The sequence below is a fragment of the Eucyclogobius newberryi genome, unplaced genomic scaffold (assembly GCF_026437365.1).
Source record: "Eucyclogobius newberryi isolate DKJ021-1_F unplaced genomic scaffold, fEucNew1.0.hap1 SCAF_19, whole genome shotgun sequence".
NCBI lineage: Eukaryota > Metazoa > Chordata > Actinopteri > Gobiiformes > Gobiidae > Eucyclogobius > Eucyclogobius newberryi.
The window spans coordinates 12476172-12491168 of record NW_027315823.1 but is presented as its reverse complement, the minus strand read 5'-3'; the positions used below and the strand labels follow the sequence as shown (position 1 = coordinate 12491168).

Sequence of the window (14997 nt, the reverse complement as noted above, 5' to 3'; positions counted from 1 at the left end):
ATAATGCAAACATGTATTTACTTTTCATATTAGTTCAAGCAGAGATTGAAAGATAATAATGATGGCCAAGGAAAATGTGTTCATAGTTGAGGAGTTTCAATGCATTTTATTGGAAAACTCATTGGTATCGGTATCGGATCATATAAAACAGTGTTTGTTTATGTTTTATGTTTATGGTGCTATTACAGGTCAGATCCAGGCAAAGGCAACCTTGTTCTCTGGTATTTTTGAGCGATAAAAATATGAATAACATTAAGCTTGATAAATAGTCTTTTACTGTTCTGGCGAAACAATAACATCTTGCAATAATGTTACAAAAACAAAGAGTTGCACTATAAAAAATTAAAGCCGCAAGCGGCATCCAACGGCCCTCGCGGGCCGCCGGCCTTCCGACTCTGCGCTTTCGACTTGATAAAGATGGCGCCCTTATTGTGTGTTGAATTAAAAAAGAACTTGACAGACGGCGACACATTGGACATGGCCAATCCAGTGCAAATGAACACAATTGTCAGTCAAATGTGCTGCTCCGCCGCACAGAGACCGTAGCACTTAGAATATAAATATGGATAACTTTTGATGCCCCGCTTGTGTGGATGATATTTCCCAAAGTAAAGCTTGATCGAGCTATCGCCCACGGAGGAGTTTGTTAAAGTGTGAAGCATAAATGTGAACATTTCAGAGATTTGGCGTTTTCCCATTTGTGACAGTATATTTGCAGCTCCACGGCACAGAGACCGTACCACTTAATATCAAAATATGACAAATTTTTGATGCCCCGTTTGTGTAGATGATTTTCCCCAAATATGAGTTTGATCGGGCTATCGCCCTAGGAGGAGTTCGTTAAAGTGTGAAGCGTAAAAATGTGGTGATTTGAGCGATGTTGCGATTTTCCCATAAGGATAACATGGGATGTTTCTGTCATCGCTACGGTTACGCCGTACAAAATATGACTTTGGCTCTCATACTTGTATGATCAGGATGGCAAATTAGAATTTTGTGCAAAATGTCATGTCATTTGGAAAAACTCTATTGTTTATAGGCCACTCTGAAGGCCAAATAGTCAGAATTCAGGGAAACGTTTGCGGCTCCGTCGCACAGAGACCGTAAAAGTTATCCTTAAAATTTGGATAACTTTAGATGCCCCACTTGTCTAGAGGACGTACACCGATTTTGAGGTTGGTGGGCAAAACGCACTAGGAGGACTTCGTTAAAGTGTGAAACATAAAAATGTGGTAATTTGAGAGATTTTGTGGTTTTCCCATAGGGATAACATGGGAGGTTTATGTCATCGCTACGACTACGCCGTAAAAATTTAGGCATTTTTGTGATTGGCTTTCGTGATCGGGACGGCAAAATAGAATTTTGGGTAAAGTTTAGACAATTTTGGTAAAACTAATTTTTGAGCTTCAATGTTAATTTAAAGGTCACTCTGTAGGGGGCGCTATCGCGGCCATTTCAATTTTGTCAGCCTAAACTGGTCCAAACTAGAAAGTTTAACAACTGATTCAAATTTGGTCATAATCGGACTGGTTTTGATCAAATGGGAGCAATTTTTAGATCTGCAATATTCCAAAATAAGTTGTCCAACTTTGCGGCTGCGCCGCACACAGACCGTAAAAGGTATCTCAAAAACTTGGATAACTTTAGATGCCCCACTTGTCCAGAGAACGTACGCCAATTTTGAAGTCGGTGGGCAAAACGCCCTAGGAGGAGTTCGTCAAAGTTTGACGTGAACAAAATGGCTAACACAGCGTGTTTTCATTTTCAAAGAAAGATGGCGGCCATAGGGTAAGTCTGGGGGCGTGGCCACAACAATATTTTTTTTTTGTCTTCACAAGAGGAATGCGTGTCCCGAATTTCGTAGCTTTACGCCAAAGTTGACCTCGGGGCGTCTCCCATAGGCGCAATGTATTTTGACTTTTGTCGGTGGCGCTGTCGCGCCATTTTTTAACGGAAAAAAAAATGGCCCAGAAAAAATCTAATTTTTCGCCGATTCTGAATTTTGGGCAAAGTTTGGTGAGTTTTTGAGCATGTTCAGGGGGTCAAATTAGAGCTCAAAAAGCAGAAGAACAAGAAAAATTAAAGCCGCAAGCGGCATCCAACGGCCCTCGCGGGCCGCCGGCCTTCCGACTCTGCTCTCTGCATTTTACAGAGATGGCGCTAACGCCCTCATTGTCTAAGAACTAAGACAGTGACACATTGGACATGTACAATGCTGTGCTTAACCAGTGCAAATGAACACAAATGTCGGTCGAATGTGCAGCTCCAGCGCACAGAGACCGTGACACTTGGAATAAAAATATGGATAACTTTTGATGCTCCGCTTGTGTAGATGATTTTCCCCAAATATGAGCTTGATCGAGCTATTGTCCACGGAGGAGTTTGTTAAAGTGTGAAGCGTAAAAATTTGGTCATTTTAGAGATTTCGCTGTTTTCCCATTTCTGACATATATTTGCGGGTCCGCCACACAGAGACTGTAGCACTTAAAATCAAAATATGGGTAAGTTTTGATGCCCGCTTGTGTAGATGATATTCTCCAAATATGAACTTGATCGGACAATCGTCCTAAGAGGAGTTTGTTAAAGTGTGAAGCGTAAAAATGTGGTGATTTGAGCGATTCTACAATTTTCCCATAAGGATAACATGGGATGTTTCTGTCATCGCTACGGTTACGCCGTACAAAATATGACTTTGGCTCTCATACTTGTATGATCAGGATGGCAAATTAGAATTTTGTTCAAAATATCATGTCATTTGGAAAAACTCTATTGTTTATAGGCCACTCTGAAGGCCAAATAGTCAGAATTCTGGGAAACGTTTGCGGCTCCGTCGCACAGAGACCGTAAAAGCTATCCTTAAAATTTGGATAACTTTAGATGCCCCACTTGTCTAGAGGACGTACACCAATTTTGAGGTTGGTGGGCAAAACGCACTAGGAGGACTTCGTTAAAGTGTGAAACATAAAAATGTGGATATTTGAGAGATTTTGCGATTTTCCCATAGGGATAACATGGGAGGTTTCCGTCATGGCTACGGCTACGCCGTAAAAATTAAGGCATAAGTTTGATTGGCCTTTTGCTCGGGACCCCAAAATAGAATTTTGGGCAAAGTTTGGAACATTTGTGTAAAACCAGTTTTTGTCCATCAATGTTCACTCAAAGGCAACTCTGTAGGGGGCGCTATCGCACCCATTTCAATTTTGTCATCCTAAACTGGTCCAAACGTGAAAGTTTAACAACTGATTCAAATTTGGTCCTAATCGGACTCGTTTTGATCAAATGGGAGCAATTTTTACAATTGCAATATCTCAAAATAAGTTGTCCAACTTTGCGGCTGCGCCGCACACAGACCGTAAAAGGTATCCCAAAAATTTGGATAACTTTAGATGCCCCACTTGTCTAGAGGACGTAAACCAATTTTGAAGTCGGTAGGCAAAACGCCCTAGGAGGAGTTCGTCAAAGTTTGACGTAAACAAAATGGCTAACTCAGCGTGTTTTCATTTTCAAAGGAAGATGGCGGGCATAGGGTAAGTCTGGGGGCGTGGCCACAATAATATTTTTTTTTTTGTCCTCACGAGAGGAATGCGTGTTCCGAATTTCGTAGCTCTACAACAAAGTTGACCTGGGGGCGTCCCCCATAGGCGCAATGTATTTTGACTTTTGTCGGTGGCGCTGTCGCGGCATTTTTTGACGAAAAAAAAAATGGCCCAGAAAAAATCAAATTTTTCGCCGATTCTGAATTTTGGGCAAAGTTTGGTGAGTTTTTGAGCATGTTCAGGGGGTCAAATTAGAGCTCAAAGCGCAGATGAAGAACAAAAAAAAAATAATAATAATATTTTCAGCAAAAACAATATAGCCGTTTCCACTATAACAACAAATGATACATCGTTTGAAAGCTCTAAGCCTTCCCCATGCCGCCATGGGGTGGAATCATCATTACGAGCGCTTACGCGCTCGTCACTCCCTATTCCGTCGGGATGCCCCGCCCACTCCCCATAGACTTCCATTGATTTGAGCAGATACAAGCATGGCCCATGCCTGCGGCATGGACTCTCGCGTACAGGACGATGCCAGGAGGGTTTTTGGAGGAATGCAGCGCTTCGCGCTGCTGTTGTCAACAATGAGTGAATGGGCTACGCCCATTCACTCATTCTTGACTATTTCTGTCATAGCAGGAGTAAGTATGCATGATCCATGCCTTCGGCATGGGCTAGTTCACTGTACTTGCCAGGGGCGACGGGGTACCAAACATGCGGGCTGTGCCCGCATGTTTGGTCAGACAGTTGCAACTCTGCCTTCGGCAGCGTTGCGGGAGCAATAGGCCCTCCGCCCTGCTGGGGCTCGGGCCTAAAAATGTGACTTTGATTGTGTGCAAAGCTGTTTCAAAGAACAGATGCATATGGCATGCCAAGGCTACAATCCGACGTGTTTACAGTATGTTGTTCATTAACATAACCATGCTCCCGACCAAATATATAAATAAAAGAAATTGAGAAATAAATTATTATTATTATTAAGATGAATCGTAATCAAATCCAGATTGCAATGTGAATGGTCGCAATTAGCAAATCACAAAGGCTGCAATTACCTAAAAAAAAAATACTTTCTCATTGTTTTCCCTACAGAGAACCACATTTGCATATTTAAGTAATAATTTCTTCTCAAACAAGTAATTATTCTGTCTCCATAGGGTACAATTATGTATAAAACCTGCTAACCCTGTAATTTAGACCGCTACAATATGGTCCAAAACACACTTAATTCTTGTTACTAATGTTACTAATATAACGTAGAAACCGTTTCAAAGGTAGTTATACGCACACTGTTTAATCTGATGGCGCTAGAATGTATACTCAACGGAGATGTCTTTGTTTACTGGTTAGCCTCATTATGGTCATTCTAATCCTATTGTGATCTGCCTGACTCTCCTTTACAGCTGTTAAGTACCAGGTTAGCTATCGATTGGCTTGATCTCTCACTTGACCAATGTGTGAGGTTACTGTTGTTTACAGAAGGCAGATTACATTCAACCCACCATTTCTGTACAAAGAGGGGTTCTCACAGAATCGGACAGAATCAGAGGTGTAGGCGCGAGACAGACTTGAGTCATTGTTTTGATGATTTTGAAGCTTGAATTTATAATGGGACTCAACTTGGATTATAATGCCAGTGACTTGGGACTTTACTTGGAGCTCTGTGACATGACACAAAAAATAAATGTGTTTGGAAATCGCATCTACATTTTCTAGTCTTCTCTAAAAAGTTGCAAGCTTAATACAGTACTTTACAAGAGCAAACTGGAACATGTCCTTCTCCCGTCCCTATCTTTTCCTTAAGTAGGGCAATTTACAAGAATCAGAAATATTAGCTGTATTCTGTAATTTGGTGTAAAGATTTGAAAGGACTTGAAACTAAAATAATAGGATTTGACTCAGACATGCCTGTCTTTGACTTGAGACTTGATCCGGACTTGCCTGTCTTTGACCTGGGACTTGACTCGGACTTGCCTGTCTTTGACTTGGGACTTGACTCGGACTTGCCTGTCTTTGACTTGGGACTTGACCTGAACTTGCCCGTCTTTGACTTGGAACTTGACTCGCACTTGCCCGTCTTTGACTTGGGACTTGACCTGGACTTGCCCGTCTTTGACTTGGGACTTGACTCGGACTTGCCTGTCTTTGACTTGGGACTTGATACAGACTTGCCTGTCTTTGACTTGAGACTTGACTCGGACTTGCCTGTGTTTGACCTGGGACTTGACTCGGACTTGCCTGTTTTTGACTTGAGACTTGACCCGGACCCTATCTTTTTCTTAAGTAGGGTAATTTACAAGAATCATAAATATTAGCTGTATTCTGTAATTTGGTATAAAGAGTACAGTATACAGCCTAGTCAGTTCCATCAGATTGCAAAATTACTTCTGGATATCAGTTGAAAAAAGCGTCCAGATGACTAACCTGAGAACTCTTCTACCTTGGACCGTTCCTGGGGCGAGTGAAGGATTACACCAACTTGCAAATCCAATCACAACGGCAGTAATTCACAATCACATATTTATCCATAGTTGTTCAGCCTTGCAGGAAAATCCATTATCTAACAAGCGAATCGGTTTGACAAGCATCGCTGCGGACTATAGACAGATGGCTGCACACAGACAGTTAACTGGCACAGCACTGGATCTATAAAGACAGAGATAAGAGCAGAGACGGAGCGCTCACTCTCATGTGGGAGAGATTGAGATGTTAACTTTAAACGCGAGAGGCGCCTTCTGGTGATGAGGTATGAGGAGAGTAATGCGTCTTACTCCGAGGGCAGACAGATTAGAGTATCTTAGAACATTAATACTCTGATTGCCAAAGTTATGCTTATACTGCTTTCAAACACCATCTCATCACAACTGAACCTGAGATGCCATTATCTGTTGGATGCTGAAGACACAGATTAAGTCAAAGTTTGGCTAAATTCCCAGCGTTCCTGTCAGTTTTTATTGACAGATGTGGTTGAAGGGAAGAACTAGAGTATGTAGGAGAGAGAGTACACATACTTTATGGGCTGACAGACAAAAGACATTCAAGCAGGGCCGTTTCAATTTTAGTGGGGGCCCCGTTGATTTTTGGGGGGTCCTAAGGTTTCTTTTCATCTTTCTTGGGCGAAGATTTTTTTTGACCAATGGGTTTGCTAAAAAATATGGATTACTTCTCCCTTATATCATCCATGGGCCAAAATACTATGAAATATGGTTTGGAGTAGTAAACATTTTTTTAATAAATACATTACATAAACATATCTATCGCCAAAGTCACACTCTATACGTAATACAGTAAAAAAACGTTGCTTTATCTGCAAGGTTATTCTATGCTAAATGAATATTGCGTCAGGGAACATTACAATAATAATCCTTTTGTGATTGTGCATCCCTGCAGTGGTTATAAAGTGAGCGGTACCTGTGGGCAGGGCGGGGTCCATGGTGGTCTTCTCCCATGAGTTGACTTGTTCCCAGGTAAATCCATTTGTGCCGAGAGACACGCTGTAGCCACAGCTGCTGTAGGACTCCTCAAAGGTACAGCCTCCTGCCACAAAAACATGAAGACACGTTAGAACTTTCCTCTCCAGAGAAGAATAATCTTAAAACGTAAACCTCAATATGATTTCAAAAGCAGATATTTTAATCCCACCTCCAGTTCATGAACTCTTATGTGGTTGCTTTTATGAATATACAATTACAGTACCAACACTCTATGTATATCTATGTAGTTTTCTTGATATTAAATAATGACTTGATAATATAATAATGCATTTAGTAGTAATACCTGTAAAATACCACTTATATTATAGGTATATTGATAACATACAACAATGACCATGTATTAGTTCACTAGCTAACTAACTGCACAATCAACATTTATTTTTCTGGATATTTAGTTTTTGACATGGTAAATTGTGTCAATTTCCCAGATTCTTCCACAGCTGGATCCCCAAACTCACTCATACTCGTTCTTTAGTAGTTCTTTGATTTAAGGTTGAAGTATTTGGCTTCATTCCTCCTCCTTTTTAGCACATCAATCATTATTCAAATACCAATGAATGAAATGCATAAGTTAATGTTCCCAATTAAACGACCACACACACAAGTTTACTGCATCCCTTCGCTTGATTCGTGAGACAAACGTAAAAAAGAGACACCGCCGCCATTTCGCGCCATCCCGATTGGGCACGCTCACTTCCTGGTTATTTCAGCTCTCATTTTCCGCTACATTAGCCTTCACTGCTCGCCCCAGGATACACTCGCGCACTCATAATTGCACATATGTTTGACACACTGCAGTTAAATGTGTCCTGAAGTGCGTAATGCGGCTGTCAGCGCGCGCTCTTCACTCCGCTGTTCTTCATGTGTGTTAACGCCAGCGCTGGGTGAATGAAGACTTTGTGCATTTAAATCTATTCACAAAGAGAACGCGCGAGGCTGGAGGCAAAAACAAGACATTTCTTTTCATTAGAAGGAACAGAGAGGCAGATGGAGAGCAATTTGTAATAAGTTCTGTCTTAGATTTTGTGGTGTGTTGAGACGAATTTGGTCGTATTGAAGTTAATTTGCACGCCTTTCTTTCAGTAACAGCGACACGTTTTGGGCAGCGGCGCTCTTAAAGCTGTAGTATCTGATTTTCAAACCATGAAATAATCCAACTAACTTGTTCCTGGCTTTCACAGACTTTTTCACACAGCACTGGGGGTCGCATGTAGGATTTTTTCTTGCCACTTGCACAGCTTTAGAACCGCTTTTTTAGACAGAAACGTGAAGCAGGGTGGACCACCAAGGGACAGCCAATGAGATTGTCTCCCAAAGAACATGCACGAACACGGCTTTTTCTTTCAAGTTTATGTGTAAAAATGTTATGTGCTGCTTTTACGATATACTTTACAGAGGGAAAAACTAAATGTGACTATTTTCAAGAAGAAGAAAAAAGTTAGGCGCTTTAAGGGTGTGTGAAAAGTATGTGTGTACGAATTGACTGCACAAGGAAGTATGTCTTTTTGACTGGACATTGACTAACATTTTTTTGCAGACTTTGAATGCTTTAACGTACTACTTTGATCACACACATCATTTCCTTTGGATCGATTTGCATTTATTTAAGATCGGCTTAGCAGGAGACAACATTCCATGCTAATGCAGAATTTGCGTCAATCACAACATCAGAACAAAAGATAAAACACAGCCATAAACTTTAGCATCATAAATATACAAAAGGAGGAACTGCAACCTGGAACCTTCTTGCTGTGTGGCGATCATGCCATTTTTGGAGAACCCTTGTACATTGAATATATGCACACAGAAATCATGTCAATATCAGATTTTTTGAGTTACCTAATTATTAAAATGTTCTGTAAATAGTTATATCTGATGTGAGTAATCAGATTTATTTCTGATTGTAGGTTTTGACAAGGAAAATGATGCAAAAAAAGGCAAACTAACGTGGCAAAGACAAGAATGAAAAAGATTGAATGTTCAGTTACTCAAATAATGTCATCTTGTGTTTTTCATAATCATATTTCTCTCGTGCCTATAAACACACACCAAAAAAACGGATCTAATTATTGGTTTATCTGATGACTCTAGTCATTTGTTTTCACTAGCCACGTAAATGTACCCACTGACTACTAATCCCAGACATGAGATCTTATTTATTTGAGGCAGTTGTTGTTGACATGTGCTCTCTTTGCGGGTGAACTGCAGTCTCCGTATGAATATTTAACTGTTGAATATTTAATGGTGTATATCACAGTATCGCAAACATGTCCGCAATCAGATGTAGGATTCTGGTTCATGTTTTCACACAGATAATACGAGCGCATGTTGTATGTAGTTCACAGCCTGATTACATGTACATTGTGTGTAATTGTGTTTGTGTGGAGGAGATGAAACGAGGAGAGGGGAGGATGGGGGGGCTGGACTCATTCTGAAACTAAACCAGGACTTTGGACCGACACAGACCCACAAATAAAACCCTCTGATCCTCGCTTCAAAAGAATAGCAAATGTTAAATCGTCCTGAATTGAGAATATTCATGTCGGTTTGAGCAGTTCTGATTCGTTTAGATGTTGCACTTAGTATGTTCCGATTGTTTTTTTTACTTGTTTTCTGGTGGATGGTCAGCTGCCTGCGAGTCTCATGGAATATCCCACAGTATGGCATTAAACGTGTCTAGCTCCATGACAATAAGACAAGCGTCTCAGTAGGAAGCCATGATTTAATCTGCAGAAACAACTGTAATTGAATGAATTAGATAGATATTGTACGTTAAATGCCATACTGTGGAACATTCCAATTTACAAAATAATAATAACACTTCCATGTTGGCAGGTTTGGAAGACTTGTGTTGTTTTAATAGCTTTAGTCTCATTTTGACACACATTTTCTTTCATATTTCAAGCCAAAACTGTGAGAAATACCTTAAAACAGGTGAATTAATCTGGATCTTTTAAAGGAGCACTGCGTAACATTTCTAGAGTAGGATTTGTCATTTGATCATCTTTGTGGATATTTTCTTACTATGATTGGAATGTCCCACAGTATTGCATTAAACATACAGTATCTAGCTTCATGCAAACAAGCAGAAGAAGCCAACAGGCCAAGTTACAGGTCAGATCTGTGGAGAGGCGAGCACACTCTAAAGAGATATTTTTGAGCAAGACATCAGCATTTCACTTTTATTAGCCTTAATAAAACATGAACAAAGACTTTATTCATGATAATCAAATTGTTTTTGACCACATTTAAGTTTAGTACTATTTGTTCATTATCAATTAAGTCTTTGCTAATGCTTTATTAAGGCTAATTAAGGCAGATTTATTATAAAGTGTTACTCAAAACCCTTTAATTGAATTTTTTTTTGTTTTATGCCATACTGTGGAACATTTGCAATAGAGACAAGTAGGTGATACACTCCTCAACAGAAAGGTTACATATAGTGCACATTTACATTTATATTATTTATTAAAGGAACAGCACATTTTAAAAGCCTTGAGTTTCAAAATGATGAGACATTAAGTAATTAAAAAGGAAAAAAAATTGAATATATTTTGAATGGGAAAAAGTACTCAACTCAAGGTAAACATTGTGAATACCAGTAAAATTCAATTTAACTCCATTCGCATAGTACATTGCCTTTTTTTATAACGTAAAATATCTGAACACCATATCCATGTTTATTGTAAATCTACACACCAGAGCAACACTGTGTTCTACATCTGTTCATGCTGTAGGTCACTCAGATCAATCTGATTAGTCAAAAGAATCCACACAATACCGACTGCATTAATAACCTGACAATCCAAATTAAAACTAGGACATGTTCATTGGCAAACTTTATTTTCCAATTAGGCGCTGCCACTTAGTTTGATGAATTAATCAACATCAAATTAAAATGGTTCTTAATTAATTTCTGTTTGCTGTTTCAATGCCTCAGTGGCCAATGCTGTTTTCTTTAGACTGGACCACAGACCACAAAGTGAAGTTATGACTATTTAATATAGTGTGTTAAAATGTGTCTTGGGGTTTAAGTACTAGCCAAACGTGGAAGGACAATGTTTTTATTTTATATTTTAGGTTTGTATCATGTTTTTTTTTTCAGCAACACCTTTATACTCAATATTAAAACTTGCACATCTTCAACACCATCTACTTCTTTTCACTGAAATTTTACTACCAAAAACTAGAAGTGCCCATTTGTTGACTGATATAGTCAATCTTCTTCGCAAATGCTGTTTTGGAGCTACACAAAATAAGAATAGCCAATAAATCATCAATAATACAACAAAAGCGATATTTCTACACTTTAGCTGTTCATTTTACTGTCACTTTGAAGTACTTCATAACGCATTTCTGATAAATTGCCTTATAATTGTAAAAAAATATATAAAAAATACCAATCGAGCTGTTCGTTTTTCTTCATCGCCCACTTTTAGACACGAGCCGGTAAAAAATATGTAACTATGCAGCATTTTGCTCTTTACCTACTTGTTTTTTTCCACGTGAAGCGTCCGGAGAATTTGAAGTGACTAACTTACTGTATGTGTGGGTGCTCTGACTCAACGCTTATGTAAACGTACTTGCCCAGTTTATCTCCTATTAGCTCCTATCAGATCGACTGTCAGAGAAAAGGGCCCCGTCGCTAAACATCCCCGTTAAACATATGTGGTGCGGCCCCCCGTCCCGGTGCACGGACCCACTCAGAGCTCAGGGCCAGAGGTAAAGAGTGTGCTTAAATGACTAAATGTTGTTACTGCCACTCCAGTTCACACAGATAATAAGAGAGAGAGGCGCAGATGCAGGCAAAGTGTGTCCAAGTGGCACTGATGGGTTTATCTTTTCATTGTGTATCAGCGTTTTAATGGTGATGTTTATTTAATGCGATGCAACTACACAAATAAAAGACAGAACTGAAGAGCAAGAGACAGAGGGATAGAGGGATAGATAAATAAATAGATTGGCTTTAAATAACTGAATTGTGTCAACTTTTCTATGTCAGTATAGCACATTAAAAATAGTACATATATTATTGTTTTATATATATTTTGTTTGTTTTGGATGAACAATTAATCAAAAAAGTAAGAAATATATTGGCTTTAAATAAATATTGTGTCAACTTTTCTATGTCAGTATAGTACATTAAAAATAGTGCATAGATTATTTTTTTTAATATTATGTTTGTATTGGATAAACAATTCATCAAAAATGTAAGAAACATGAACATGTAAATATCATTAATTAATTATTAATTATTAAAAAAAATTGGTACACTATTGTTAATTTAAACATGTATTCATATATTCATAATTGCATATTGATATGTTACATCATCAATTTTGCAGTAAAACTAAACAAATTCAACACCAAAGCAGAAATGCAAAAAAAGTAAAATAAACTAAGAAAGTGTGAAAGTTTAACCAAACAGAATCGATAAGAAACGTTAACGTCTTGAAAAACTGTAATGATTGTTTATTTCTGAAAAATACGGGGCAAGCAATCTATATAGGTTTTAGTCTAAAAACACAAACGCTCATTTGCATTATCCATGACATTTTGAAAAGGTCAGTTAACTTTATGTGCCACAATGCAGAGACAAACACAAACTAAAACTTTGACAACAAACTTAACTGTATCTCCAGAGACCGTCTTCCCACCACAATACACACTCAATACACACTTGTATTGACTGAGCAGTGCCGCCATGACCTTTGCCATTATGTGAAACAAGACCAACATGAGAATTAATACTAACAAATTTGCATTATTGATTTAGGCGTTGTCTATGACCCTATATGTCTGTCTGAATGCTTTCCCACCACAAATCAATTTAGTGCAGGAATATTCAATAATAAAAGGATATACAGTATTTATATGAAAGTTTACAAACACTTTTTGACAAACAGGGGCGGACAGGGGCGGAAGGGCGCTCAGGACCGGGCAGGAGAGGTCAACGAGAATTGGGACAGCACTTTTCTGCAACCTGGTGTTGCTAACTAAGTAACATCTTGACTAAAAAGGTGGTTAGTGCTCAAAAACCCTCCAATCTGGCTGAATTACAGGATGAGTGAATCAAACTTCCTCCACAGCGCTGTATTAGACTCATTGCAAGTTATCGCGAACGCTTGATTGCAGTCGTTGCTGCTAAGGACGGCCCAACCTGTTATTAGGGTTAGGGGGCAATTACTTTCTCACACAGGGCCATGTAGGTTTGTTTTCCCTTGATTATAAAAAAGGATTTTTTTGTTTCCTTGTGTTGTCTTTGACTAATATTAAAATGTATTTGGTGATCTAAGACTAATCTAATTTAAATGCGTCAAACATGCAAAAATCTGTGTACCGTATTTTCTGGACTAAAAGTCGCACCTTTTTTAATAGTGTTGGCCGGGGAGCGACTTATACTTATACTCCGGAGCGACTTATATGTGATATCATTTTCACACTTATAACCGCATTTTATACTCCAGTTTGCCTTATTTATGTTTTTTTCTTCTCTATTATGCATTTTTTGGCTGGTGCGACTTATACTTCGGTGCGACTTATAGTCCGGAAAATACGGTAGTTCTACTTTAAATACTCTGGACTGGCTTGGACGTGGTTTAGTCCCAGTTTAGCTCTAGATTAGTCCTGGTTTTGTCCTGTTTGAGTCCTCACTGGCAGATGTTGCAGCAGATGCCAGCCGTAGCCAATGACCGGAGCAGGCCTGTGCAATGAAAAGCTGGTTGATAAAGTGAACATTCCTCCGCCAATTTCGATCCTATTTCCTGGGTCGTCTTTGATCACCGCGGCCTCTGCCCGTCTCCTCTTCTGTGCTCTCTCTTCTACACCTTCATGACCCGTCACTCAGAGTTCAGCACCCTCTCTTTCAAGTCCCACCCCAAAATCACTACACTCGCACAGACTTTGATGTGTCCTATTTGTAGCATTTTCCTTTCATCCAAACACTGTGCACTGCGTTGGAGCGACAGTGGCTTAGTGGTTAGAGATGATGCCCACCAACCAGAAGGTCTGAGGGTTTGGGCGTGACACTGTGAGAGAGTGAATTGTGGCGATCAGAGGGAATTTATGTCATTGTGGAGTGTTTATTGTATGAGAAACACTGTATTTGTATAGTCTTCTGCTTTTCAGTGAGACTAAGAGCTATATTCAAAGCACAGCCTTATGTTTTGAACTTGTAGGGTTAAAAAAAACAACCTAAAATGCTGCTCCTTCCGAACAACAAAATCAAAGTTGTCAAAATTGTGTTGTTCTTATATTCTTCTTCCTGAATACCTTCTGTACGCTTCATCAAGATCCTGTAGGGTTTGATGCATTTTTTAGTATACGCAAAAATACAAAACAAAACCAAAAATTCTCGTTTGAGTGGCGAGAACTTAACTAGTACCGTAATTTAAATTTTCCCTACTTCAAACTACTTGTGAACTCATACACAATTCTGAGAGCATCCCCGCTCTGAGCAGTAATTGGCCTGTACACAGTGTATACAGTGTATACAGTGATCTCCAGGGACAGAGCTGACTTTGAGAACTGAGCAAGCTCCAAAACTACAGCTTTTAAACCACATGGGGCCATTTAAACTCGTGATGTTGTGAAAGCAAAAGCAAAGTACATGTTACAAACAAGTAACATGTTACGAAATCGAACTTTTCTGGAGAAGGGTCTGCACATGTTTAATTCCAAGGAGAGATTTATGCTTTATCTTGAAAGTTCTACAGTACTGCATTAAATTACACATATTATGCTAAGTCGTTTTGTTCTAACATTGATTCCTCATCAAAAACATACCTGGAGTTCTATTTAGCTTCATTCACTCTCATTAATCATGTTTACAAGGTCCTCTATCTCTGATCCATGTGGAGCAATCTAAAAACACTGTTTCAAAATGTTCTGATTTGTGATATCAATACTAGAATCTTCCTGTGCTGTTGATTTGTGGCTCCTTTTAAATCACCCCTTTGTTTTTCTTTGGA

General features: G+C 39.1%; 1 protein-coding gene across 1 annotated transcript in view; it reads right to left on the bottom strand.

Annotated features, from left to right (window-relative positions):
• ptprt (protein tyrosine phosphatase receptor type T) overlaps positions 1–14997 on the bottom strand; it is a 186871-nt gene that overhangs the window by 153597 nt on the left and 18277 nt on the right. The window contains 1 exon segment of the mRNA XM_072451758.1: positions 6945–7070. Coding sequence (XP_072307859.1) covers positions 6945–7070 — 126 coding nt within the window.